This window comes from Cyclopterus lumpus, chromosome 7 (genome assembly GCF_009769545.1).
Source record: "Cyclopterus lumpus isolate fCycLum1 chromosome 7, fCycLum1.pri, whole genome shotgun sequence".
Classification (NCBI taxonomy): Eukaryota; Metazoa; Chordata; class Actinopteri; order Perciformes; family Cyclopteridae; genus Cyclopterus; species Cyclopterus lumpus.
This window is the reverse complement of record NC_046972.1, coordinates 24,741,196-24,765,465: the sequence shown is the minus strand read 5'-3', so window position 1 is coordinate 24,765,465 and position 24,270 is coordinate 24,741,196. Positions and strand designations below refer to the sequence as shown.

Sequence of the window (24,270 nt, the reverse complement as noted above, 5' to 3'; positions counted from 1 at the left end):
AGTACTCTGTTAGTACAGTAGTACCTGTTGAGTACTCTGTTAGTACAGTAGTAATGTTGAGTACTCTGTTAGTACAGTAGTAATGTTGAGTACTCTGTTAGTACAGTAGTAATGTTGAGTACTCTGTTAGTACAGTAGTAATGTTGAGAACTATGTAGTAATGTTGAGTACTCTGTTAGTACAGTAGTAATGTTGAGTACTCTGTTAGTACGGTAGTAATGTTGAGTACTCTGTTAGTACAGTAGTAATGTTGAGTACTCTGTTAGTACGGTAGTAATGTTGAGTACTCTGTTAGTACAGTAGTACATGTTGAGTACTCTGTTAGTACAGTAGTAATGTTAAGTACTCTGTTAGTACAGTAGTACCTGTTGAGTACTCTGTTAGTACAGTAGTAATGTTGAGTACTCTGTTAGTACAGTAGTAATGTTGAATACTCTGTTAGTACAGTAGTAATGTTGAGTACTCTGTTAGTACAGTAGTACATGTTGAGTACTCTGTTAGTACAGTAGTAATGTTGAATACTCTGTTAGTACAGTAGTAATGTTGAATACTCTGTTAGTACAGTAGTACCTGTTGAATACTCTGTTAGTACAGTAGTACCTGTTGAGTACTCTGTTAGTACAGTAGTAATGTTGAGTACTCTGTTAGTACAGTAGTACCCGTTGAGTACTCTGTTAGTACAGTAGTAATGTTGAATACTCTGTTAGTACAGTAGTACATGTTGAGTACTCTGTTAGTACAGTAGTAATGTTGAGTACTCTGTTAGTACAGTAGTACCTGTTGAGTACTCTGTTAGTACAGTAGTAATGTTGAGTACTCTGTTAGTACAGTAGTACATGTTGAGTACTCTGTTAGTACAGTAGTAATGTTGAGTACTCTGTTAGTACAGTAGTACCTGTTGAGTACTCTGTTAGTACAGTAGTAATGTTGAATACTCTGTTAGTACAGTAGTAATGTTGAGTACTCTGTTAGTACAGTAGTACATGTTGAGTACTCTGTTAGTACAGTAGTAATGTTGAGTACTCTGTTAGTACAGTAGTAATGTTGAATACTCTGTTAGTACAGTAGTAATGTTGAGTACTCTGTTAGTACAGTAGTAATGTTGAGTACTCTGTTAGTACAGTAGTAATGTTGAGTACTCTGTTAGTACGGTAGTACCTGTTGAGTACTCTGTTAGTACAGTAGTACCTGTTGAGTACTCTGTTAGTACAGTAGTAATGTTGAGAACTATGTAGTAATGTTGAGTACACTGTTAGTACAGTAGTAATGTTGAGTACTCTGTTAGTACAGTAGTAATGTTGAGAACTATGTAGTAATGTTGAGTACTCTGTTAGTACAGTAGTACCTGTTGAGTACTCTGTTAGTACAGTAGTAATGTTGAGAACTATGTAGTAATGTTGAGTACTCTGTTAGTACGGTAGTAATGTTGAGTACTCTGTTAGTACAGTAGTACCTGTTGAGTACTCTGTTAGTACGGTAGTAATGTTGAGTACTCTGTTAGTACGGTAGTAATGTTGAGTACTCTGTTAGTACAGTAGTAATGTTGAGTACTCTGTTAGTACAGTAGTACATGTTGAGCACTCTGTAGTAATGTTGAGAACTATGTTAGTATAGTAGTACATGTTGAGTACACTGTTAGTACGGTAGTAATGTTGAGTACTCTGTTAGTACGGTAGTAATGTTGAGTACACTGTTAGTACGGTAGTAATGTTGAGTACTCTGTTAGTACAGTAGTACCTGTTGAGTACTCTGTTAGTACGGTAGTAATGTTGAGTACTCTGTTAGTACGGTAGTAATGTTGAGTACTCTGTTAGTACGGTAGTAATGTTGAGTACTCTGTTAGTACAGTAGTAATGTTGAGTACTCTGTTAGTACAGTAGTACATGTTGAGCACTCTGTAGTAATGTTGAGAACTATGTTAGTATAGTAGTACATGTTGAGTACACTATGCTAGTACAGTACTACATGTTGAGTACACTATGCTAGTACAGTACTACATGTTGAGTACACTATGCTAGTACAGTAGTACATGTTGAGTACACTATGCTAATACAGTAGTACATGTTGAGTACAGTATGCTAGTACAGTAGTACATGTTGAGTACACTATGCTAATACAGTAGTACATGTTGAGTACACTATGCTAATACAGTAGTACATGTTGAGTACACTATGCTAGTACAGTAGTACATGTTGAGTACAGTATGCTAGTACAGTAGTACATGTTGAGTACACTATGCTAGTACAGTAGTACATGTTGAGTACAGTATGCTAGTACAGTAGTACATGTTGAGTACACTATGCTAGTACAGTAGTACATGTTGAGTACACTATGCTAGTACAGTAGTACATGTTGAGTACACTATGCTAATACAGTAGTACATGTTGAGTACAGTATGCTAGTACAGTACTACATGTTGAGTACACTATGCTAATACAGTAGTACATGTTGAGTACAGTATGCTAGTACAGTAGTACATGTTGAGTACAGTATGCTAGTACAGTAGTACATGTTGAGTACACTATGCTAATACAGTAGTACATGTTGAGTACACTATGCTAGTACAGTAGTACATGTTGAGTACAGTATGCTAGTACAGTAGTACATGTTGAGTACACTATGCTAGTACAGTAGTACATGTTGAGTACAGTATGCTAGTACAGTAGTACATGTTGAGTACACTATGCTAGTACAGTAGTACATGTTGAGTACACTATGCTAGTACAGTAGTACATGTTGAGTACACTATGCTAGTACAGTAGTACATGTTGAGTACACTATGCTAGTACAGTAGTACATGTTGAGTACACTATGCTAGTACCGTAGTACATGTTAAGTACACTATGCTAGTACAGTAGTACATGTTGAGTACACTATGCTAGTACAGTAGTACATGTTGAGTACACTATGCTAGTACAGTAGTACATGTTGAGTACAGTATAATAGTACAGTAGTACAGTAGTACATGTTGAGTATAGTATACTAGTACAGTAGTACAGTAGTACATGTTGAGTACAGTATGCTAGTACAGTAGTACATGTTGAGTACACTATGCTAGTACAGTAGTACATGTTGAGTACACTATGCTAGTACAGCTAGTACAGTAGTAACTGTTGAGTACACTATGCTAGTACAGCTAGTACAGTAGTAAATGTTGAGTACACTGTGCTAGTACAGCTAGTACAGTAGTAAATGTTGAGTACACTATGCTAGTACAGTAGTACATGTTGAGTACAGTATGCTAGTACAGCAGTACATGTTGAGTACAGTATGCTAGTACAGTAGTACATGTTGAGTACACTATGCTAGTACAGCAGTACATGTTGAGTACAGTATGCTAGTACAGTAGTACATGTTGAGTACACTATGCTAGTACAGCAGTACATGTTGAGTACAGTATGCTAGTACAGTAGTACATGTTGAGTACACTATGCTACTACAGTAGTACATGTTGAGTACACTATGCTAGTACAGTAGTACATGTTGAGTACACTATGCTAGTACAGTAGTACATGTTGAGTACAGTATGCTAGTACAGTATGCTAGTACAGTAGTACATGTTGAGTACAGTATGCTAGTACAGTATGCTAGTACAGTAGCACATGTTGAGTACACTATGCTAGTACAGTAGTACATGTTGAGTACACTATGGTTGTACAGTAGTACATGTTGAGTACAGTATGCTAGTACAGTAGTACATGTTGAGTACACTATGCTAGTACAGTAGTACATGTTGAGTACAGTATGCTAGTACAGTAGTACATGTTGAGTACAGTATGCTAGTACAGTAGCACATGTTGAGTACACTATGCTAGTACAGTAGTACATGTTGAGTACACTATGCTAGTACAGTAGTACATGTTGAGTACACTATGCTAGTACAGTAGTACACCTCTCTGTCTCCACAGCGTCAGTGTGTTGAGTTCGCCCTGAAGGCCCAGCCCCTGAAACTCTACATCCCAAAGAACCCGGTTCAGTTTAAGTTCTGGTCCATCATCAACTCCACGGGGTTTGAGTACATCATGTTCGTGCTCATCCTGCTCAACACCGTCACGCTGGCTGTTCAGGTAAACTGTGTTTGCTAATATTAATAATAACTGGATGCTGTGTGTTTGTCATTATCAATAATAACTGTGTGTTTCTGTCCTGCAGCATTACGAGCAGTCGAAGAACTTCAGCCACATCATGGACATCCTCAACATGGTGTTCACTGGCCTCTTCACGGCGGAGATGCTGCTGAAGCTGCTGGCTCTCAGGCTCAGGGTGAGAAAAACAAACGCACCCTTCGAGGCCCCCAGAGAGCTTCCCTTCAATATCATCGTCATCAATGTATTTATTCTGACTCCATCACACATAAACAATAACTAAAGCACCGCATGCGGATTCATCCACCGCTGAAAATAGTCCCCAACAAGTCTCTGTTTCCTGTTGATGGTTTGATGGAAACCAAACCGGGAATCTAAAGATGAAACTTTTGTGACGGTAACGTTTATAAAATGATGATCTTTTCGGTATAAATATGGTGAATTAATTCCCCATGTTGGTCCGTCTCTAAATGGCGTCTGACTTCCTGTCTCTGGCCCTCTGAGTCCTACTGGAGACGTCCATCTCTACAAACACAAATGTATATATATATATATATATTCCCAGATACATAAGTCCCACTTAGGCACTCAGGTCCTGAGGACACTTCCTGTTTGTCTTCTGTCTCTAAAAGGCACCCTCGTCCTCCGTGAGGACACTTCCTGTTTGTCTTCTGTCTCTAAAAGGCGCTCTGGTCCTCCGTGAGGACACTTCCTGTTTGTCTCCTGTCTCTAAAAGGCGCTCTGGTCCTCCGTGAGGACACTTCCTGTTTGTCTTCTGTCTCTAAAAGGCGCTCTGGTCCTCCGTGAGGACACTTCCTGTTTGTCTCCTGTCTCTAAAAGACACCCTCGTCCTCCGTGAGGACACTTCCTGTTTGTCTCCTGTCTCTAAAAGGCGCTCTGGTCCTCCGTGAGGACACTTCCTGTTTGTCTTCTGTCTCTAAAAGGCGCCCTCGTCCTCCGTGAGGACACTTCCTGTTTGTCTCCTGTCTCTAAAAGGCGCCCTCGTCCTCCGTGAGGACACTTCCTGTTTGTCTCCTGTCTCTAAAAGGCGCCCTCGTCCTCCGTAAGGACACTTCCTGTTTGTCTTCTGTCTCTAAAAGGCGCCCTCGTCCTCCGTAAGGACACTTCCTGTTTGTCTCCTGTCTCTAAAAGGCGCCCTCGTCCTCCGTGAGGACCCTTCCTGTTTGTCTCCTGTCTCTAAAAGGCGCCCTCGTCCTCCGTGAGGACACTTCCTGTTTGTCTTCTGTCTCTAAAAGGCGCCCTCGTCCTCCGTGAGGACACTTCCTGTTTGTCTTCTGTCTCTAAAAGGCGCCCTCGTCCTCCGTGAGGACACTTCCTGTTTGTCTTCTGTCTCTAAAAGGTGCCCTCGTCCTCCGTGAGGACACTTCCTGTTTGTCTCCTGTCTCTAAAAGGTGCCCTCGTCCTCCGTGAGGACACTTCCTGTTTGTCTCCTGTCTCTAAAAGGCGCTCTGGTCCTCCGTGAGGACACTTCCTGTTTGTCTCCTGTCTCTAAAAGGCGCCCTCGTCCTCCGTGAGGACACTTCCTGTTTGTCTCCTGTCTCTAAAAGGCGCCCTCGTCCTCCGTGAGGACACTTCCTGTTTGTCTCCTGTCTCTAAAAGGTGCCCTCGTCCTCCGTGAGGACACTTCCTGTTTGTCTCCTGTCTCTAAAAGGCGCCCTCGTCCTCCGTGAGGACACTTCCTGTTTGTCTCCTGTCTCTAAAAGGCGATCTGGTCCTCCGTGAGGACACTTCCTGTTTGTCTCCTGTCTCTAAAAGGCGCCCTCGTCCTCCGTGAGGACACTTCCTGTTTGTCTCCTGTCTCTAAAAGGCGATCTGGTCCTCCGTGAGGACACTTCCTGTTTGTCTCCTGTCTCTAAAAGGCGCCCTCGTCCTCCGTGAGGACACTTCCTGTTTGTCTCCTGTCTCTAAAAGGCGCCCTCGTCCTCCGTGAGGACACTTCCTGTTTGTCTCCTGTCTCTAAAAGGCGATCTGGTCCTCCGTGAGGACACTTCCTGTTTGTCTCCTGTCTCTAAAAGGCGCCCTCGTCCTCCGTGAGGACACTTCCTGTTTGTCTCCTGTCTCTAAAAGGCGATCTGGTCCTCCGTGAGGACACTTCCTGTTTGTCTCCTGTCTCTAAAAGGCGCCCTCGTCCTCCGTGAGGACACTTCCTGTTTGTCTCCTGTCTCTAAAAGGCGCCCTCGTCCTCCGTGAGGACACTTCCTGTTTGTCTCCTGTCTCTAAAAGGCGCCCTCGTCCTCTTGTCTCTGCAGCATTACTTCGTGGACGCGTGGAACTCGTTCGACGCTCTCATCGTAGTCGGTAGCGTCGTCGACATCGTGGTCACCGAGTTCAGTGTGAGTCCTCGAACACAACACAATCACATGATCATTCAACAGCATGAATATTCGTTATATTTCATAACATATTATAATCATGTTAATAATAATATTATAATAATCATGTTAATACTTATAATATTGTTTATAATAATAAAAATAATAAAACGTGTATAATAATTATCATGGTAATAATAATATAATTGTAATAAAAATCATGTTAATAATAATCATGTTAATACTTATAATATTGTTTATAATAATAAAAATAATAATACGTGTATAATAATCATGTTAATAATGATAATAGTAACATTCATTATTATTATTATTATATTGATACTGATACATATTCAATATTTTACTATATTTTATATTTCACACATTTATATCGTGATGATGATGATGATGAGCTCTTCTCCCTGTCTGTCTCTCAGAGTGGGGAAGACAGCTCTCGGGTGTCGATCACTTTTTTCCGTCTGTTTCGAGTGATGCGATTGGTCAAGCTGCTGAGCAAAGGGGAGGGGATTCGTACACTTCTCTGGACTTTCATCAAATCACTGCAGGTCAGAGAAGGGGCTAACGCTAGGGGGCGGGGCCAACGAGAGCAACAGTCTAACCTCTCCCTGTCTGTCTTCAGGCTCTGCCGTACGTCGCTCTGCTCATCGCCATGATCTTCTTCATCTACGCCGTCATCGGGATGCAGGTGAGGTCACACCGTCTGCAGCTTTAACACATGAAGCATAGACTTCTATACAACCAGAGGAGTCGCCCCCTGGTGGTCAGGAGAGAGAATGCAGCTTTAACACATGAAGCATAGACTTCTATACAACCAGAGGAGTCGCCCCCTGGTGGTCAGGAGAGAGAATGCAGCTTTAACACATAAAGCATAGACTTCTATACAACCAGAGGAGTCGCCCCCTGGTGGTCAGGAGAGAGAATGCAGCTTTAACACATGAAGCATAGACTTCTATACAACCAGAGGAGTCGCCCCCTGGTGGTCAGGAGAGAGAATGCAGCTTTAACACATAAAGCATAGACTTCTATACAACCAGAGGAGTCGCCCCCTGGTGGTCAGGAGAGAGAATGCTGCTTTAACACATGAAGCATAGACTTCTATACAACCAGAGGAGTCGCCCCCTGGTGGTCAGGAGAGAGAATGCAGCTTTAACACGTGAAGCATAGACTTCACTTAAAGAACTGGAAGTTGATAGAATTATGATCTAACTAGTCCTCTCTCTCTCTCTCTCTCTCTCTCTCTCAGACCTTTGGGAAGGTAGCCATGCAGCCTCACACTCAGATCAACAGAAACAACAACTTCCAGACATTTCCTCAGGCTGTCCTCCTCCTCTTCAGGTCAGATCCTCGTCCTCCTCTTCCTCTTCCCCCTTCTCCTCCTCCTCTTCCTCTTCCCCCCCTCCTCCTCCTCCTCTTCAGGTCAGATCCTCGTCCTCCTTTTCCTCTTCCCCCTCCTCCTCCTCCTCTTCCTCTTCCCCCTTCTCCTCCTCCTCTTCATCATCCTCCTCCTCTTCTCTGAGACTTGAACTGTCTAGATCCATTAAAATACATTAACCAGTGGCATTATGGGTAATGTAGTCAGAGTTCTGTTTCTAATCCGTCCAAACAACTTCAAGAACTTTTCTATTATTATAATAATAATAATATATTATAAGATGTGTGTGTGTGTTCAGGTGTGCGACAGGTGAGGCCTGGCAGGAGATCATGCTGGCCAGTCTTCCAGGTAAACGCTGTGACCCCGAGTCGGACTACGAACCCGGAGAAGAGTTCAGCTGTGGAAGCAACTTTGCCATTGTTTACTTCATCAGCTTCTTCATGTTGTGTGCTTTCCTGGTGAGAACACACACACACACACACACACAAACACACACATACACACACAAACACACACATACACACAGTCACACACACACACTGACTGCGTGTGTGTCCTTCAGATCATTAACCTGTTTGTCGCCGTCATCATGGACAACTTTGACTATCTGACGCGTGATTGGTCGATTCTGGGACCGCATCACCTGGACGAGTTCAAGAGGATCTGGTCCGAATATGATCCAGAGGCCAAGTATGTTTGTGCGGCTTCAAACGGCTAACCTAGCTTAGCACAAAGACTGGAAGTAGGGTAAAACTGCTGGCCTAGCTTAGCACAAAGACTGGAAGTAGGGGGAAACTGCTAGCCTACCTTAGCACATAGACTGGAAGCAGGGGGAAACTGCTAGCCTAGCTTAGCACAGACTGGAAGCAGGGGGAAACTGCTAGCTTAGAACAAAGACTTAAAGCAGGGGGAAACTTCTAGTCTAGCGTAGCACAAAGACTCAAAGTAGGGGGTAACTGCTAGCCTATTTTAGCACAAAGACTGGAAGCAAGGGGAATTTTCTAGCATAGCTTAGCATAAAGAAAGACACTAGTACAGATATGTATGAGGTACTTCCTCTGTACTTGAGTATTTCCATGACAGTTATAGTTGCTAGTTATTCTTCAGATTATCATTTTACATAGAAAACATTATAGATTAGACACAGTACAACAATACGAGGCTATTATGCATTAAGTGTACTTAATCTACGTACATTTTGTTGCTAATATTTCTATTTGTAAATTGTTGAATTCAGTAGTTTTACTTGTATTTTGATTTTGTGGTATTACTTTTACTGATGAACATTGTAACGTTTTCTTTTCTCTTTCCTGTCGTATTAAACACTTTGACATGAGATAGTATTATTTGTTTGTATATTGTATATATATATTGTGTACTCTTCTTCAGGGGTCGTATCAAACACCTGGACGTTGTGGCTCTGCTCAGGAGGATTCAGCCTCCTCTGGGCTTTGGGAAACTCTGTCCTCACAGAGTGGCGTGTAAGGTGAGTACAGCACATGGTGTAATACACTACTGCAGTATTATGAACGTGGTGTCCCACAGGGCTCTGATCTGGGTCCTCTACTTTTATTCATATCAGGCCAGAAAACTCACATATTACATGTTGTACAATTGTGTAAAGATCTTTTCTTCCTCCTTCTCTTTCTTTTCGTCTTCCTCCTCCTCTTCTTCTTCCTGCTCCTCTTCCTGCTCCTCTTCCTGCTCCTCGTCCTGCTCCTCTTCCTCTTTCTACTCCTGATCCTCTTCCTCTTCCTGCTCCTCTTCCTCTTTCTACTCCTAATCCTCTTCCTGCTCTACCTCTTCCTGCTCCTCTTCCTCTTTCTACTCTTGCTCCTCTTCCTCTTCCTGCTCCTGCTCCTCTTCCTCTTTCTACTCTTGCTCCTCTTCCTCTTCCTCTTCCTCTTTCTACTCTTGCTCCTCTTCCTGTTCCTCTTCCTCTTTCTACTCTTGCTCCTCTTCCTCTTCCTGTTCCTGCTCCTCTTCCTCTTTCTACTCTTGCTCCTCTTCCTGCGCCTCTTCCTCTTTCTACTCTTGCTCCTCTTCCTCTTTCTACTCTTGCCCCTCTTCCTTTTCCTGTTCCTCTTTCTACTCTTGCTCCTCTTCCTGTTCCTGTTCCTCTTCCTCTTTCTACTCTTGCCCCTCTTCCTGTTCCTGTTCCTCTTCCTCTTTCTACTCTTGCTCCTCTTCCTCTTCCTCTTTCTACTCTTGCTCCTCTTCCTGCTCCTCTTCCTCTTCCTCTTTCTACTCTTGCTCCTCTTTCTACTCTTGCTCCTCTTCCTCTTTCTACTCTTGCCCCTCTTCCTTTTCCTGTTCCTCTTCCTCTTTCTACTCTTGCTCCTCTTCCTGTTCCTGTTCCTCTTCCTCTTTCTACTCTTGGTCCTCTTCCTCTTTCTACTCTTGCTCCTCTTCCTCTTTCTACTCTTGCCCCTCTTCCTTTTCCTGTTCCTCTTCCTCTTTCTACTCTTGCTCCTCTTCCTGTTCCTGTTCCTCTTTCTACTCTTGCCCCTCTTCCTGTTCCTGTTCCTCTTTCTACTCTTGCTCCTCTTCCTGTTCCTGTTCCTCTTCCTCTTTCTACTCTTGCTCCTCTTCCTTTCCTGTTCCTCTTCCTCTTTCTACTCTTGCTCCTCTTCTTGTTCCTCTTTCTACTCTTGCCCCTCTTCCTGCTCCTGCTCCTCTTCCTCTTTCTACTCTTGCTCCTCTTCCTCTTTCTACTCTTGCCCCTCTTCCTGTTCCTGCTCCTCTTCCTCTTTCTACTCTTGCTCCTCTTCCTCTTCCTGCTCCTCTTCCTCTTTCTACTCTTGCTCCTCTTCCTCTTTCTACTCTTGCCCCTCTTCCTCTTCCTGCTCCTCTTCCTCTTTCTACTCTTGCTCCTCTTCCTTTCCTGTTCCTCTTCCTCTTTCTACTCTTGCTCCTCTTCTTGTTCCTCTTTCTACTCTTGCTCCTCTTCCTGTTCCTCTTCCTCTTTCTACTCTTGGTCCTCTTCCTCTTTCTACTCTTGGTCCTCTTCCTCTTTCTACTCTTGCCCCTCTTCCTGTTCCTGTTCCTGTTCCTCTTCCTCTTTCTACTCTTGGTCCTCTTCCTCTTTCTACTCTTGCCCCTCTTCCTGTTCCTGTTCCTGTTCCTCTTCCTCTTTCTACTCTTGCTCCTCTTCCTGTTCCTGCTCCTCTTCCTCATCCTGCTCCTCTTCCTCAGCGCCTCGTGGCCATGAACATGCCTCTGAACGCTGACGGCATGGTGACCTTTAACGCCACGCTGTTCGCTCTGGTTCGCACCGCCCTCAAGATCAAGACTGAAGGTATCTGATTGGCCGGCAGTGACATTAAGACTGAATTACACGTTTAAGAAATTGAAGTATGTTTAATATCTTAAACGTGGAGAAAGTATTTATGTGGATAAACTGAACAAATATGTATATAGTATTAATATTTAGAATATAAACGGTAACTATCTCTACTTTGTAGAAAGTATATTAAGTATATGTAAGTATATTAGTATGCTAGTATTTTAGTATGTAAGTATGTTAGTATGTGAGCATGTTAGTATGTGAGTATGTTAGTATAATAGTATATTAGTATATTATTATTTTAGTATGTAAACATGTTAGAATGTTGTTATATTTGTGTACATGTATTTTAGTATCTACGTATATTAGTACAATAGTCAGTATATTATTACTTTTATTGGCGTATTGGTTAGCAAATATGTAAATTAGTATGTTGTTTAGGGTTATGATTCGTTCATGAAATGATAACTGTGATGTCATGAACTGATTTATATCTGGCCCCGCCCACTGCGTGCTGTTGCTAGGTAACCCTGACCAGGAGAACGAGGAGCTGAGGGGGATCATCAAGAAGATCTGGAAGAGAATGAAACCAAAACTACTGGATGAAGTAATACCACCGCATGAAGGTACAAATACTACTAGTACTACTACTACACACCCTACTAGTACTACAAAAAACACTTCTAATACTACTACAAACACTACTAGTACTACATACATACTTCTAATACTACTACAAACACTACTAGTACTACATACATACTTCTTATACTACTACAAACACTACTAGTACTACATACATACTTCTTATACTACTACAAACACTACTAGTACTACATACATACTTCTTATACTACTACAAACACTACTAGTACTACATACATACTTCTAATACTACTACAAACACTACTAGTACTACATACATACTTCTAATACTACTACAAACACTACTAGTACTACATACATACTTCTTATACTACTACAAACACTACTAGTACTACATACATACTTCTTATACTACTACAAACACTACTAGTACTACATACATACTTCTTATACTACTACAAACACTACTAGTAATACAAAAACCAACACTGCTCGTACTACAAGGAATACTACAAGTACCACTAATACTTGAGTACTCACTACTAGTACTACATACATACTTCTAATACTACTACAAACACTACTAGTACTACATACATACTACTAATACTACAAGTAATACTACTAGTACTGCTGCTGACTGAGCTCTGTGTCTTCCTGCAGAGGAGGAAGTGACAGTCGGGAAGTTTTACGCAACGTTCCTGATTCAGGATTACTTCAGGAAGTTCAGGAAGAGGAAAGAGCAAGGAGACCTGACGGGAGAGTCTGACACCACCAACCCGTCTGCCATTCAGGTCTGTCTGCCTGTCTGTCTGTCTGCCTGTCTGCCTGCCTGTCTGCCTGTCTGCCTGTCTGTCTGTCTGCATGTCTGCCTGTCTGCATGTCTGCCTGTCTGCCTGTCTGTCTGTCTGTCTACCTGTCTGCCTGTCTGTCTGTCTGGTCTGCCTGTCTGCTTGTCTGTTTGTCTGCCTGTCTGTCTGCCTGTATGTCTGTCTGCCTGTCTGCCTGTCTGTATGCCTGTCTGTCTGTCTGTCTGCCTGTCTGTCTGTCTGCATGTCTACCTGTCTGTCTGCCTGTCTGTCTGTCTACCTGTCTGCCTGTCTGTCTGTCTGGTCTGCCTGTCTGCTTGTCTGTTTGTCTGCCTGTCTGCTTGTCTGTTTGTCTGCCTGTCTGTCTGCCTGTCTGTATGCCTGTCTGTCTGTCTGTCTGCCTGCATGTCTACCTGTCTGTCTGCCTGCCTGCCTGCCTGTCTGTCTGCCTGTCTGCCTGTCTGTCTGTCTGTCTGTCTGGTCTGCCTGTCTGCTTGTCTGTTTGTCTGCCTGTCTGTCTGTCTGTCTGCCTGTCTGTCTGTCTGCATGTCTGCCTGTCTGTCTGCCTGTCTGTCTGTCTGCATGTCTGCCTGTCTGTCTGCCTGTCTGCCTGCCTGTCTGCCTGTCTGTCTGTCTGCATGTCTGCCTGTCTGTCTGCCTGTCTGTCTGCCTGTCTGCCTGTCTGTCTGCCTGTCTGTCTGTCTGCATGTCTGCCTGTCTGCCTGTCTGTCTGTCTGTCTACCTGTCTGTCTGTCTGGTCTGCCTGTCTGCTTGTCTGTTTGTCTGCCTGTCTGTCTGCCTGTCTGTCTGCCTGTATGTCTGTCTGCCTGTCTGCCTGTCTGTATGCCTGTCTGTCTGTCTGTCTGCCTGCATGTCTACCTGTCTGTCTGCCTGCCTGCCTGCCTGTCTGTCTGTCTGTCTGCCTGTCTGTCTGCCTGCATGTCTGTCTGCCTGCCTGTCTGTCTGTCTACCTGCCTGCCTGTCTGTCTTTCAAACACTACAGGGCTCCATAATACAGCAGTGATGCCCCCAGTGGACACCAGGAGAACAACGCCGGAGTTCTTTATTGAAATTCTGATATAATAGAATGAAAGATGTTATGCTGTGATGGTTTTAATGGTTTTAGTGGTTTTAATGGTTTTAGTGGTTTTAATGGTTTTAGTGGTTTTAATGGTTTTAATGGTTTTAGTGGTTTTAGTGGTTTTAGTGGGACAGTGTTGTCCTCTGAGGTCAAAGTGTCTCGACAGTTTATTATAAACTCATCCCTGATCACACCATAGAGAAATTAATTTGTGTGTGTGACTGTGTGCGTGTGTGTGCGTGTCTGTCTGTGTGTGTGTGTGTGTGTGTGTGCGTGTCTGTCTGTGTGTGTGTGTGTGAGTGTGTGTGTGTGTGTGGTATGCAGCTGTGCAAAGCCGGCCTGAAGACTCTGCAGGATCTGGGTCCAGAGATGCGCTTGGCCCTGAACGAGGACCTGGAGTACGAGGACGAGGCCATGATGGAGGACGAGGAGCTGGAGGAGGACGCTGCGTATCAGGGCGGCGACGGCGTGGGACCAGAGAGGGACCGCCGAGGCTCCGCCCTGGCCACGCCCACTGGTCCCGCAGGTCCCGGGGGACCGGCGGGGGACGGCGGCGTGTCCAACGGCGGTCTGGTCCACCGGGTCGGTTCCCTCACCAAGATGCCGAACGGCAGCGACCGCGACGAACATCTGCGGCGCGGAGACGACGCGAGGTCGTCCGTCAATCTTCATCATCATCGTCATCACCGCCGGCCGTCAGCGAAGAACGGCCTGCTGGACCACGGAGACCACAAGAGACCACGTCACAAGACCACCAGGTACTAATACTAGTACTGTAGTACTAGTATTACTGTAGTACTAGTATTAGTTCTATACTACTAGTATTAGAACTGTAGTACTCATATTAGTACTTTAGTACTAGTATTATAACTAGTATTAGTACTATACTACTAGTATTAGTACTTTAGTACTAGTATTAGTACTATACTACTAGTACTAGTGTTAGTACTATACGACTAGTATTAGTACTATACTACTAGTATTAGTACTTTAGTACTAGTATTATAACTAGTATTAGTACTTTAGTACTAGTATTATAACTAGTGTTAGTACTATACTACTAGTATTAGTACTTTAGTACTAGTATTATAACTAGTATTAGTACTATACGACTAGTATTAGAACTGTAGTACTCATATTAGTACTTTAGTACTAGTATTATAACTAGTATTAGTACTATACTACTAGTACTAGTGTTAGTACTATACGACTAGTATTAGTACTATACGACTAGTATTAGTACTATACTACTAGTATTAGTACTTTAGTACTAGTATTATAACTAGTATTAGTACTTTAGTACTAGTATTATAACTAGTATTAGTACTATACTACTAGTATTATAACTATAGTGCTAGTATTAATAATAATAATAATAATGCATTTAATTTATATAGCGCTTTTCATAATACTCAAAGACACTAAAACATCCTAAAAGCTAAAAATAAATAAATAAGAATAGCTAAAATACAGGTAAAACAAATAAAACAAATAAATAGGGACTTTGAGTCGCTTGGACCCTGATAAGAAAACAAAAACAAAAACAACAAACAATCACACATTAAAAGCAGTTCTGAACAGGTGGGATTTGAAGGAGGAAAGATCAGTGCAGTCTGGGATGAGTTTGGGGAGAGAGTTCCAGAGGGAGGGGGCAGATGTGGAGAAGGTCTGTCCCCCCACGGTGCCTCGTCCTATGTGGGATGGACAGGAGATCATCAGAGGAGATGGAGTGTGGTGGTGGACCAGGTCTGAGGTAGGAGGGGGCCTGATGGAGTGTGGTGGTGGAGCAGGTCTGAGGTAGGAGGGGGCCTGATGGAGTGTGGTGGTGGACCAGGTCTGAGGTAGGAGGGGGCCTGATGGAGTGTGGTGGTGGACCAGGTCTGAGGTAGGAGGGGGCCTGATGGAGTGTGGTGGTGGAGCAGGTCTATGAGGTAGGAGGGGGCCTGATGGAGTGTGGTGGTGGAGCAGGTCTGTGAGGTAGGAGGTGCCTGATGGAGTGTGGTGGTGGACCAGGTCTGAGGTAGGAGGGGGCCTGATGGAGTGTGGTGGTGGAGCAGGTCTGTGAGGTAGGAGGGGGCCTGATGGAGTGTGGTGGTGGAGCAGGTCTGTGAGGTAGGAGGGGGCCTGATGGAGTGTGGTGGTGGAGCAGGTCTGTGGTAGGAGGGGGCCTGATGGAGTGTGGTGGTGGACCAGGTCTGTGGTAGGAGGGGGCCTGATGGAGTGTGGTGGTGGAGCAGGTCTGAGGTAGGAGGGGGCCTGATGGAGTGTGGTGGTGGAGCAGGTCTGTGAGGTAGGAGGGGGCCTGATGGAGTGTGGTGGTGGAGCAGGTCTATGAGGTAGGAGGGGGCCTGATGGAGTGTGGTGGTGGAGCAGGTCTGTGAGGTAGGAGGGGGCCTGGTGGAGTGTGGTGGTGGAGCAGGTCTGTGAGGTAGGAGGGGGCCTGATGGAGTGTGGTGGTGGAGCAGGTCTATGAGGTAGGAGGGGGCCTGATGGAGTGTGGTGGTGGAGCAGGTCTGTGAGGTAGGAGGGGGCCTGATGGAGTGTGGTGGTGGAGCAGGTCTGTGAGGTAGGAGGGGGCCTGGTGGAGTGTGGTGGTGGAGCAGGTCTGTGAGGTAGGAGGGGGCCTGATGGAGTGTGGTGGTGGAGCAGGTCTGTGAGGTAGGAGGGGGCCTGATGGAGTGTGGTGGTGGAGCAGGTCTGAGGTAGGAGGGGGCCTGATGGAGTGTGGTGGTGGAGCAGGTCTGTGAGGTAGGAGGGGGCCTGATGGAGTGTGGTGGTGGAGCAGGTCTGAGGTAGGAGGGGGCCTGATGGAGTGTGGTGGTGGAGCAGGTCGGTGAGGTAGGAGGGGGCCTGATGGAGTGTGGTGGTGGAGCAGGTCTGAGGTAGGAGGGGCCTGATTATGAGAAGGATATTGTAGTGAGTATTGGAGCCAGTGAAGGTTCTGGACAACAGGGGTCAGGGAGTGGGTGGCTAGCGGAGACCAACCCAGGTCTGCTCACCGGAATGGAAAGATCCCGGCAGAGTAGACAGGTGGGCTCGTGATGGCTAGCGACGTGGCAGCCAGGGGGGCTAGCGAGTCTTGGGGCTAGCGGGCTAATTACTCTTCTGAGTTCATTACATTACATTAAAGTTCAGTTGAGGTCAGTCGAGTGTTCACATATATTCAAGGTGCTACTCTAGTGTTTGTGACCACAGAGCTAGCAACCTAAACAAACAAACAAGAAGTGGAAAACACAAGAGAGCAAAATAAAAACGCGAAAAATCGAGGCTGCCATCAAGCGGCCATCTTGAATAGTACTAGTATTAGTACTATACTACTAGTATTAGAACTGTAGTACTCATATTAGTACTGTAGTACTAGTATTATAACTAGTATTAGTACTATACTACTAGTATTGGAACTATAGTACTAGTATTAGAACTAGTATTAGTACTAGTATTATAACTATACTACTAGTATTAGAACTGTAGCACTCATATTAGTACTGTAGTACTAGTATTAGTACTGTAATACTGTAGTATTAGTACTAGTATTCTGATGATCCAATCATCGTTGGTATATTTGTACTTATAGTTTATAGGCGTATTGAAGGTTCTTTGACTTTAAAAGCTTACAGGATAAAAAAGAGGAACAAAATGAGGCCCGTTGAATGCAGCAGTTCCTTTTACGGCCACCGGAGGCCGCTGACGCCCACGATAACCCCCCAACCTGTGTCTCCTCAGGAGGGACTCCAGGGACCGGTACTGGAGGAACGGGGACCTGGAGGCCTACGGAGAGCAGGGCTACTACAGCCGGGAGGAGGACAACGACAGCATCACCTCCAGAGACAGGTACGCACACAGGTAGACAGGTACGCACACAGGTAGACAGGTACGCACACAGGTAGACAGGTACGCACACAGGTAGACAGGTACGGACACAGGTAGACAGGTACGGACACAGGTAGACAGGTACGCACACAGACAGGTACGCACACAGGTAGACAGGTACGGACACAGGTAGACAGGTACGCACACAGGTAGACAGGTACGGACACAGGTAGACAGGTACGCACACAGACAGGTACGCACACAGATAGACAGGTACGCACACAGACAGGTATGTAGACAGGTACGGACACAGGTAGACAGGTACGGACACAGGTAGACAGGTACGGACACAGGTAGACAGGTACGCACACAGGTAGACAGGTACGGACACAGGTAGACAGGTACGGACACAGGTAGACAGGTACGCACACAGGTAGACAGGTACGCACACAGGTAGACAGGTACGGACACAGGTAGACCGGTACGGACACAGGTAGACAGGTACGCACACAGGTAGACAGGTACGGACACAGGTAGACAGGTACGCACACAGGTAGACAGGTACGGACACAGGTAGACAGGTACGCACACAGACAGGTACGCACACAGATAGACAGGTACGCACACAGACAGGTACACACACAGACAGGTATGTAGACAGGTACGGACACAGGTAGACAGGTACGGACACAGGTAGACAAGTACGGACACAGGTAGACAGGTACGCACACAGGTAGACAGGTACGCACACAGGTAGACAGGTACGGACACAGGTAGACAGGTACGGACACAGGTAGACAGGTACGCACACAGGTAGACAGGTACGCACACAGACAGGTACGCACACAGGTAGACAGGTACGGACACAGGTAGACAGATACGCACACAGACAGGTACGCACACAATCAGGTACGCACACATGAGGTACGCACACAGGTACACAGAGACAGACAGGTATACAGACAAACAGGTACGCACACAGACAGGTACGCACACAGACAGGTACACAGAGACAGACAAACAGGTATGCACACAGACAGGTACACAGAGACAGACATACTGCTACACACAGAGGGACAGACAGGTACACACAGAGAGACAGGTAAACAGACAGACAGGTACACTGCCACACAGACATGTACGCACAGAGAGACAGACAGGTCTGTCTGTGTCCCTGCAGACACTACCCTGACGAGCCTCCTCTGTACAGAGACCACTATGATGGCCACGCCCCCTACCCCAACAGTAGCTATGGTAACGGGTACAGCGAGGCCAGGAGGACAACCCGGCGACGCCTACTTCCTGCCACGCCCACAGGTACGCCCGATGACACGCTGTGATGTCACAGTTAACGAGACGAGATGAAACCAGACGAGATTAGAAGAGATGCCAGAGACGAGGTGTCAGATTATAACGTCTCATTTTATCATCTCACATTTAATGAGATGAGATGAAGTGAACTAAACATGTTATGAAAGATGAGATGAGATGAGCCTATGAAGCCTAATGATACCTGTGATGCTAGTTCAGGATGTTTCATCTCTGTTACATTGTTGTTGTTTCTATTGTGTGTAGCGCTAAATAAATACAATGTATTATTATTGTAATAAACAAAGTAACATTGTGAGATCATAGGATACAATGCTGACATGAAATGCATGACGAGGTGTGACGATAAAACATATGAGAGATATTACTTCCATTGTTGTTTGAATGTACGTTTACATGTTCGGGTGCGTTTGTTTCGTTGTCGTCTGTCAGGTCGGAAGCCGTCATTCAACATCCAGTGCTTGAGGAGGCAGGGCAGCAGTGACGACCTGCCGATCCCCGGAACCTATCACCCCACCTCACCGCCACGCCGCACACGCACACAGGTAACACACACAGGTAACACACACAGGTAACACACTCAGGTAACACACACAGGTAACACACTCAGGTAACACACACAGGTAACACACACAGGTAACACACACAGGTAACACACACAGGTAACACACACAGGTAACACACTCAGGTAACACACACAGGTAACACACTCAGGTAACACACACAGGTAACACACACAGGTAACACACACAGGTAACACACACAGGTAACACACTCAGGTAACACACACAGGTAACACACTCAGGTAACACACACAGGTAACACACACAGGTAACACACACAGGTAACACACACGTAACACACTCAGGTAACACACACAGGTAACACACACAGGTAACACACACAGGTAACACACTCAGGTAACACACACAGGTAACACACACAGGTAACACACACAGGTAACACACACGTAACACACTCAGGTAACACACACAGGTAACACACACAGGTAACACACACAGGTAACACACTCAGGTAACACACACAGGTAACACACACAGGTAACACTAACACAGGTAACACACACACAGGTAACACACACAGGTAACACACACAGGTAACACTAACACAGGTAACATTAACACAGGTAACACACTCAGGTAACACACACAGGTAACACTAACACAGGTAACACACACACAGGTAACACACACAGGTAACACACTCAGGTAACACACACAGGTAACACACACAGGTAACACACACAGGTAACACACTCAGGTAACACACACAGGTAACACACACAGGTAACACTAACACAGGTAACACACACACAGGTAACACACACAGGTAACACTAACACAGGTAACATTAACACAGGTAACACACTCAGGTAACACACACAGGTAACACACACACAGGTAACACACACACAGGTAACACACAGGTAACACACACACAGGTAACACTAACACAGGTAACACACACAGGTAACACACACAGGTAACACTAACACAGGTAACACACAGGTAACACACTCAGGTAACACGCACTCAGGTAACACACACAGGTAACACACACACATGTAACACTAACACAGGTAACACACTCAGGTAACACGCATACAGGTAACACACACAGGTAACACACACAGGTAACACATACAGGTAACACATACAGGTAACACACTCAGACATGTAACACACATACAGGTAACATACACACACATGTAACACACACTCAGGTAACACACTCAGGTAACACACACACACATGTAACACACACACATGTAACACACTCAGGTAACACACTCAGGTAACACACACACACATGTAACACACACTCAGGTAACATGCACGTATCCCTTCTCCTCTTCCTCAGCAGACGTTCAGCAGTTACGAGTCTCGGCTCTCCTCCGGTCGCTCCTCGGCAGCCTCCTCTGCGTCCTGGGCGAACCCGTGTCCTCGCCGCGGTCGCCTCCTCTACGCTCCGCTCATCCTGGTGGAGGAGGAAGGCAGCCCACCCTGGGGGGGGGGAGTAGGAGGGGGAGGAGGAGGAGGAGGAGGAGGAGGAGGAGGAGGAGAGGGGAATAAGGGAGGTGCAGGAAGAGGTGAGGTGTTTTATGTCCCAGAAGCCTCAGCGCTAACAACCTAGCATCCCCTGTGTTGAGCTGCAGTACAAACCTGAAGGTCTTTCATCCACCAGGTGTCAACATCACGGGTGCAGCACCCAGACCGGCCTGGTACGGTGGCCCTGCAGGGACTTCAGGTAGCGAGGGCGAACAAGCACACACATAATATACGATCTTTAACTATAGTATATAAACTGATGCCATGTGTGTCATGTGACTCTGCTTGCAGCTCCGCCCCCTTACAGAGCCTACACCACCCTCAGAGTTCCCTCCCAGCTCGGCGGCCAGCTGGCGGAGAAGCGCGGATCGGCCGACAGCCTGGTGGAGGCGGTACGGAGTCGCCCGTCGGTTACCGCCATGGACCGGTAACCGACGGGCGACCCTGATTCTGTGTGTGCTGGTCCCTCCAGGTCCTGATCTCGGAGGGGCTCGGCCTTTACGCCCGGGATCCCAAGTTCGTGGCGTTTGCCAAGCGGGAGATCGCCGACGCGTGTCACATGACGGTGGACGAGATGGAGTCGGCCGCCAGCGACCTTCTCGGCACCGGGAGCCACGGTTTGCTCAGCGCCGCCGCCGCCGCCGACCCCGCCGCGCTCTACAGCGACGAGGAGCCAATCAGGACGGGCCGCGACGAGGACGAGCTGGCCGACGAGATGACCTGCGTGACGTCATTCTGACGGGGCCGGCGCTCTGAGCCAATCAGTGACGAGACATTTAACCAATATGGGGACAGGACCGAGAGGAGGCCGGAGCTTAACAGAAGTAACACCGACTGACAGAAAGATGGCCGACAGCAGAGTGACGCTGTGAATGCCGCTCAGCTGCACCGAATCTCACTTTACCCACAATGCATTGTTGGCAGTTTTACAGGTTGTGTTGTCATTTTTGTATTTTATAATTCAAAGCATGGAAAACTAGAGGAACAAATATTCAGACGTCCTGAAGCCTCCAGTTCAACGTTTTGGTCGTCGCCATCTTGTTTTTTATCAACGAGTTAACAGGAAGTGACCATATTTGGACTGAGGAGGAGTGACACCAGAGACGGCGTATGTTAATCACCTTGTAGCCCCGCCCTAAATCATCCCCTGCTTTATGGTCTGTTTGACTCTAAATGACCATAATTTACTAAATGAACATCACGCTGTATTGAAGAAGACTTGAAACTAGAGATTGAGACCAAAAACTAATGTTTACAATGTTTACTGAGGGAATAAATCAAGAGAAGTAGAGTCATTTATATAGACTTCTATACAACCAGAGGAGTCGCCCCCTGGTGGTCAGGAGAGAGAATGCAGCTTTAACACATGAAGCATAGACTTCTATACAACCAGAGGAGTCGCCCCCTGGTGGTCAGGAGAGAGAATGCAGCTTTAACACATGAAGCATAGACTTCTATACAACCAGAGGAGTCGCCCCCTGGTGGTCAGGAGAGAGAATGCAGCTTTAACACATGAAGCATAGACTTCTATACAACCAGAGGAGTCGCCCCCTGGTGGTCAAGAGAGAGAATGCAGCTTTAACACATGAAGCATAGACTTCTATACAACCAGAGGAGTCGCCCCCTGGTGGTCAAGAGAGAAAATGCAGCTTTAACACATGAAGCATAGACTTCTATACAACCAGAGGAGTCGCCCCCTGGTGGTCAAGAGAGAGAATGCAGCTTTAACACATGAAGCATAGACTTCTATACAACCAGAGGAGTCGCCCCCTGGTGGTCAAGAGAGAGAATGCAGCTTTAACACATGAAGCATAGACTTCTATACAACCAGAGGAGTCGCCCCCTGGTGGTCAGGAGAGAAAATGCAGCTTTAACACATGAAGCATAGACTTCTATACAACCAGAGGAGTCGGGGGGGATTAGGTATTAAATGTCTGACTCATTGATGGTTCATCTGGTTCTCGTCTCATCTCAGTGAGAATGGAACCATTATTACCCGTGAGCTGTGTTTCATGTTTCATAAGGTTTAGATGGAGGTCAACAGGAAAGTGTGTTTCTGTCCTCCGAGCTTCGTTTTACGCCGGTAAACATTGTGTTGAAAATCTTTGATGTGTTTTTATTCTCATAAATGAAGACAATGACGTGAAAATACTTTTTTTTTAAGAGTGTTTGTTTGGCGTGTTTGATCTTTTTTATTCCAAGAGGGAACTCTTTCTGGTGTTTCTGTCTCTCCGCCCCTTTTTGGGGTTTTCTTCCAGCAGTTAAGGGCTTTTTAACCCGAACATCCTCTTCAGAGCTGAAATAAAGAGTGGAAACAGCTTCTCGTTCCGTTTGGTTTGTAAACCTCTTGTTCACTATTCAGCACTCGGGTTTCCGGTTGCACATGAAACGAACACCATTTCCCAGAAGCCCCAGCCGGCCTTCATCATGACATCAGCAGCTGATGAAGATCTACTGAGCATGAAGGAAAATTTGCTCATGAATATTAAAATAAACTTCCCCCAAATCCTTATAATATAAAGTATGTTTCTATTAATCTAAGCACTAAAAAATTGAAAATAAAATGCTACATTAAGCATTTTGTTCAGAATGTTTAAAATCATCCTAAATGTTAAACTATTGGATTAACAATATTCGGTCGATTCATAAAATCCTTCGACTCAGCGTATAAATATGTACATAAAAAACATGTTAATACATAAATATGTGAATAATTATGTAAATAAATAAATTGACGTACATATATAGAACATATAAATATAGATATGTGTATGTTCTATATATATATTTATGAATGTAACTTTAACAGGATCAATACATTTCATGAGCTCACCCCATCTCCACAGTTTTATTCTAAACCGGTCAAATATTGATTGAAGAGGTTTCAGCTGTGATCAGGTCAGCTGATCACCTTCTGTTTCTACTGTGAAGTCTAACGAAGTTCAAATCCAGCTCGTTCGATGCTGCTTTTATTGTGAAACTCTGAGACAGGAAGTAGTTCCTGTTTGAATCTAAGCTTCCTGTTTCTTTGACCAATGATGCTGATTTCTTCTCTTCTTCGTCTCTTTGAACCGTTAGAACTTCTGTTAGTAAAGAGACTCTCGAGTCTAGAAAATGAACAAAATACAAAACAAACTGTCCCGGTGTTAAATTAAAAAACATTATGATCACTATCGTGAACTAAACTTAATTCTGCTCATTTGTTTTTGTTTTGTTGTGTAAGTTAATTCTTTTTTAAATGTTTATTCTTGACTGTATTTGTCAATATTTCGTACATCTTATCGTTTTTATTTATTTTCTTATTTTCTTTGTAATTCTCTTTGATTTATCGTTTTAATTATGTGTACATTTTTTTGAAGTAACACGTTCTTTGGGTTCATTTCCGTTCAGTTATGATTTTTACAGATGTCAGAGAGCGTCCCTGAACGTCTCAGTGTGACCGCGGTCTTCACATCTCGCGGGACTA

The 24,270-nt window shown here is 45.1% G+C and overlaps 1 protein-coding gene across 1 annotated transcript in view; it reads left to right on the top strand.

The window, feature by feature from the left end:
- Window positions 1-21,985, top strand: part of cacna1fb (calcium channel, voltage-dependent, L type, alpha 1F subunit) — a 62,883-nt gene extending 40,898 nt beyond the window's left edge. The window contains exons 30-50 of the mRNA XM_034538155.1: window positions 3,909-4,067; window positions 4,153-4,263; window positions 6,356-6,439; window positions 6,859-6,987; window positions 7,062-7,127; window positions 7,686-7,777; window positions 8,113-8,272; window positions 8,377-8,504; window positions 9,204-9,300; window positions 11,010-11,112; window positions 11,625-11,726; window positions 12,370-12,500; window positions 13,921-14,354; window positions 17,320-17,427; window positions 18,587-18,723; window positions 19,168-19,280; window positions 20,620-20,749; window positions 20,831-20,845; window positions 20,941-21,003; window positions 21,096-21,196; window positions 21,277-21,985. Of these exons, the coding sequence (XP_034394046.1) occupies window positions 3,909-4,067; window positions 4,153-4,263; window positions 6,356-6,439; window positions 6,859-6,987; window positions 7,062-7,127; window positions 7,686-7,777; window positions 8,113-8,272; window positions 8,377-8,504; window positions 9,204-9,300; window positions 11,010-11,112; window positions 11,625-11,726; window positions 12,370-12,500; window positions 13,921-14,354; window positions 17,320-17,427; window positions 18,587-18,723; window positions 19,168-19,280; window positions 20,620-20,749; window positions 20,831-20,845; window positions 20,941-21,003; window positions 21,096-21,196; window positions 21,277-21,543 (2,730 nt within the window). The 3' untranslated portion in view covers window positions 21,544-21,985. The remainder of the gene's footprint in view (window positions 1-3,908; window positions 4,068-4,152; window positions 4,264-6,355; window positions 6,440-6,858; window positions 6,988-7,061; window positions 7,128-7,685; window positions 7,778-8,112; window positions 8,273-8,376; window positions 8,505-9,203; window positions 9,301-11,009; window positions 11,113-11,624; window positions 11,727-12,369; window positions 12,501-13,920; window positions 14,355-17,319; window positions 17,428-18,586; window positions 18,724-19,167; window positions 19,281-20,619; window positions 20,750-20,830; window positions 20,846-20,940; window positions 21,004-21,095; window positions 21,197-21,276) is intronic.
- Window positions 21,986-24,270: the final 2,285 nt, after the last annotated feature.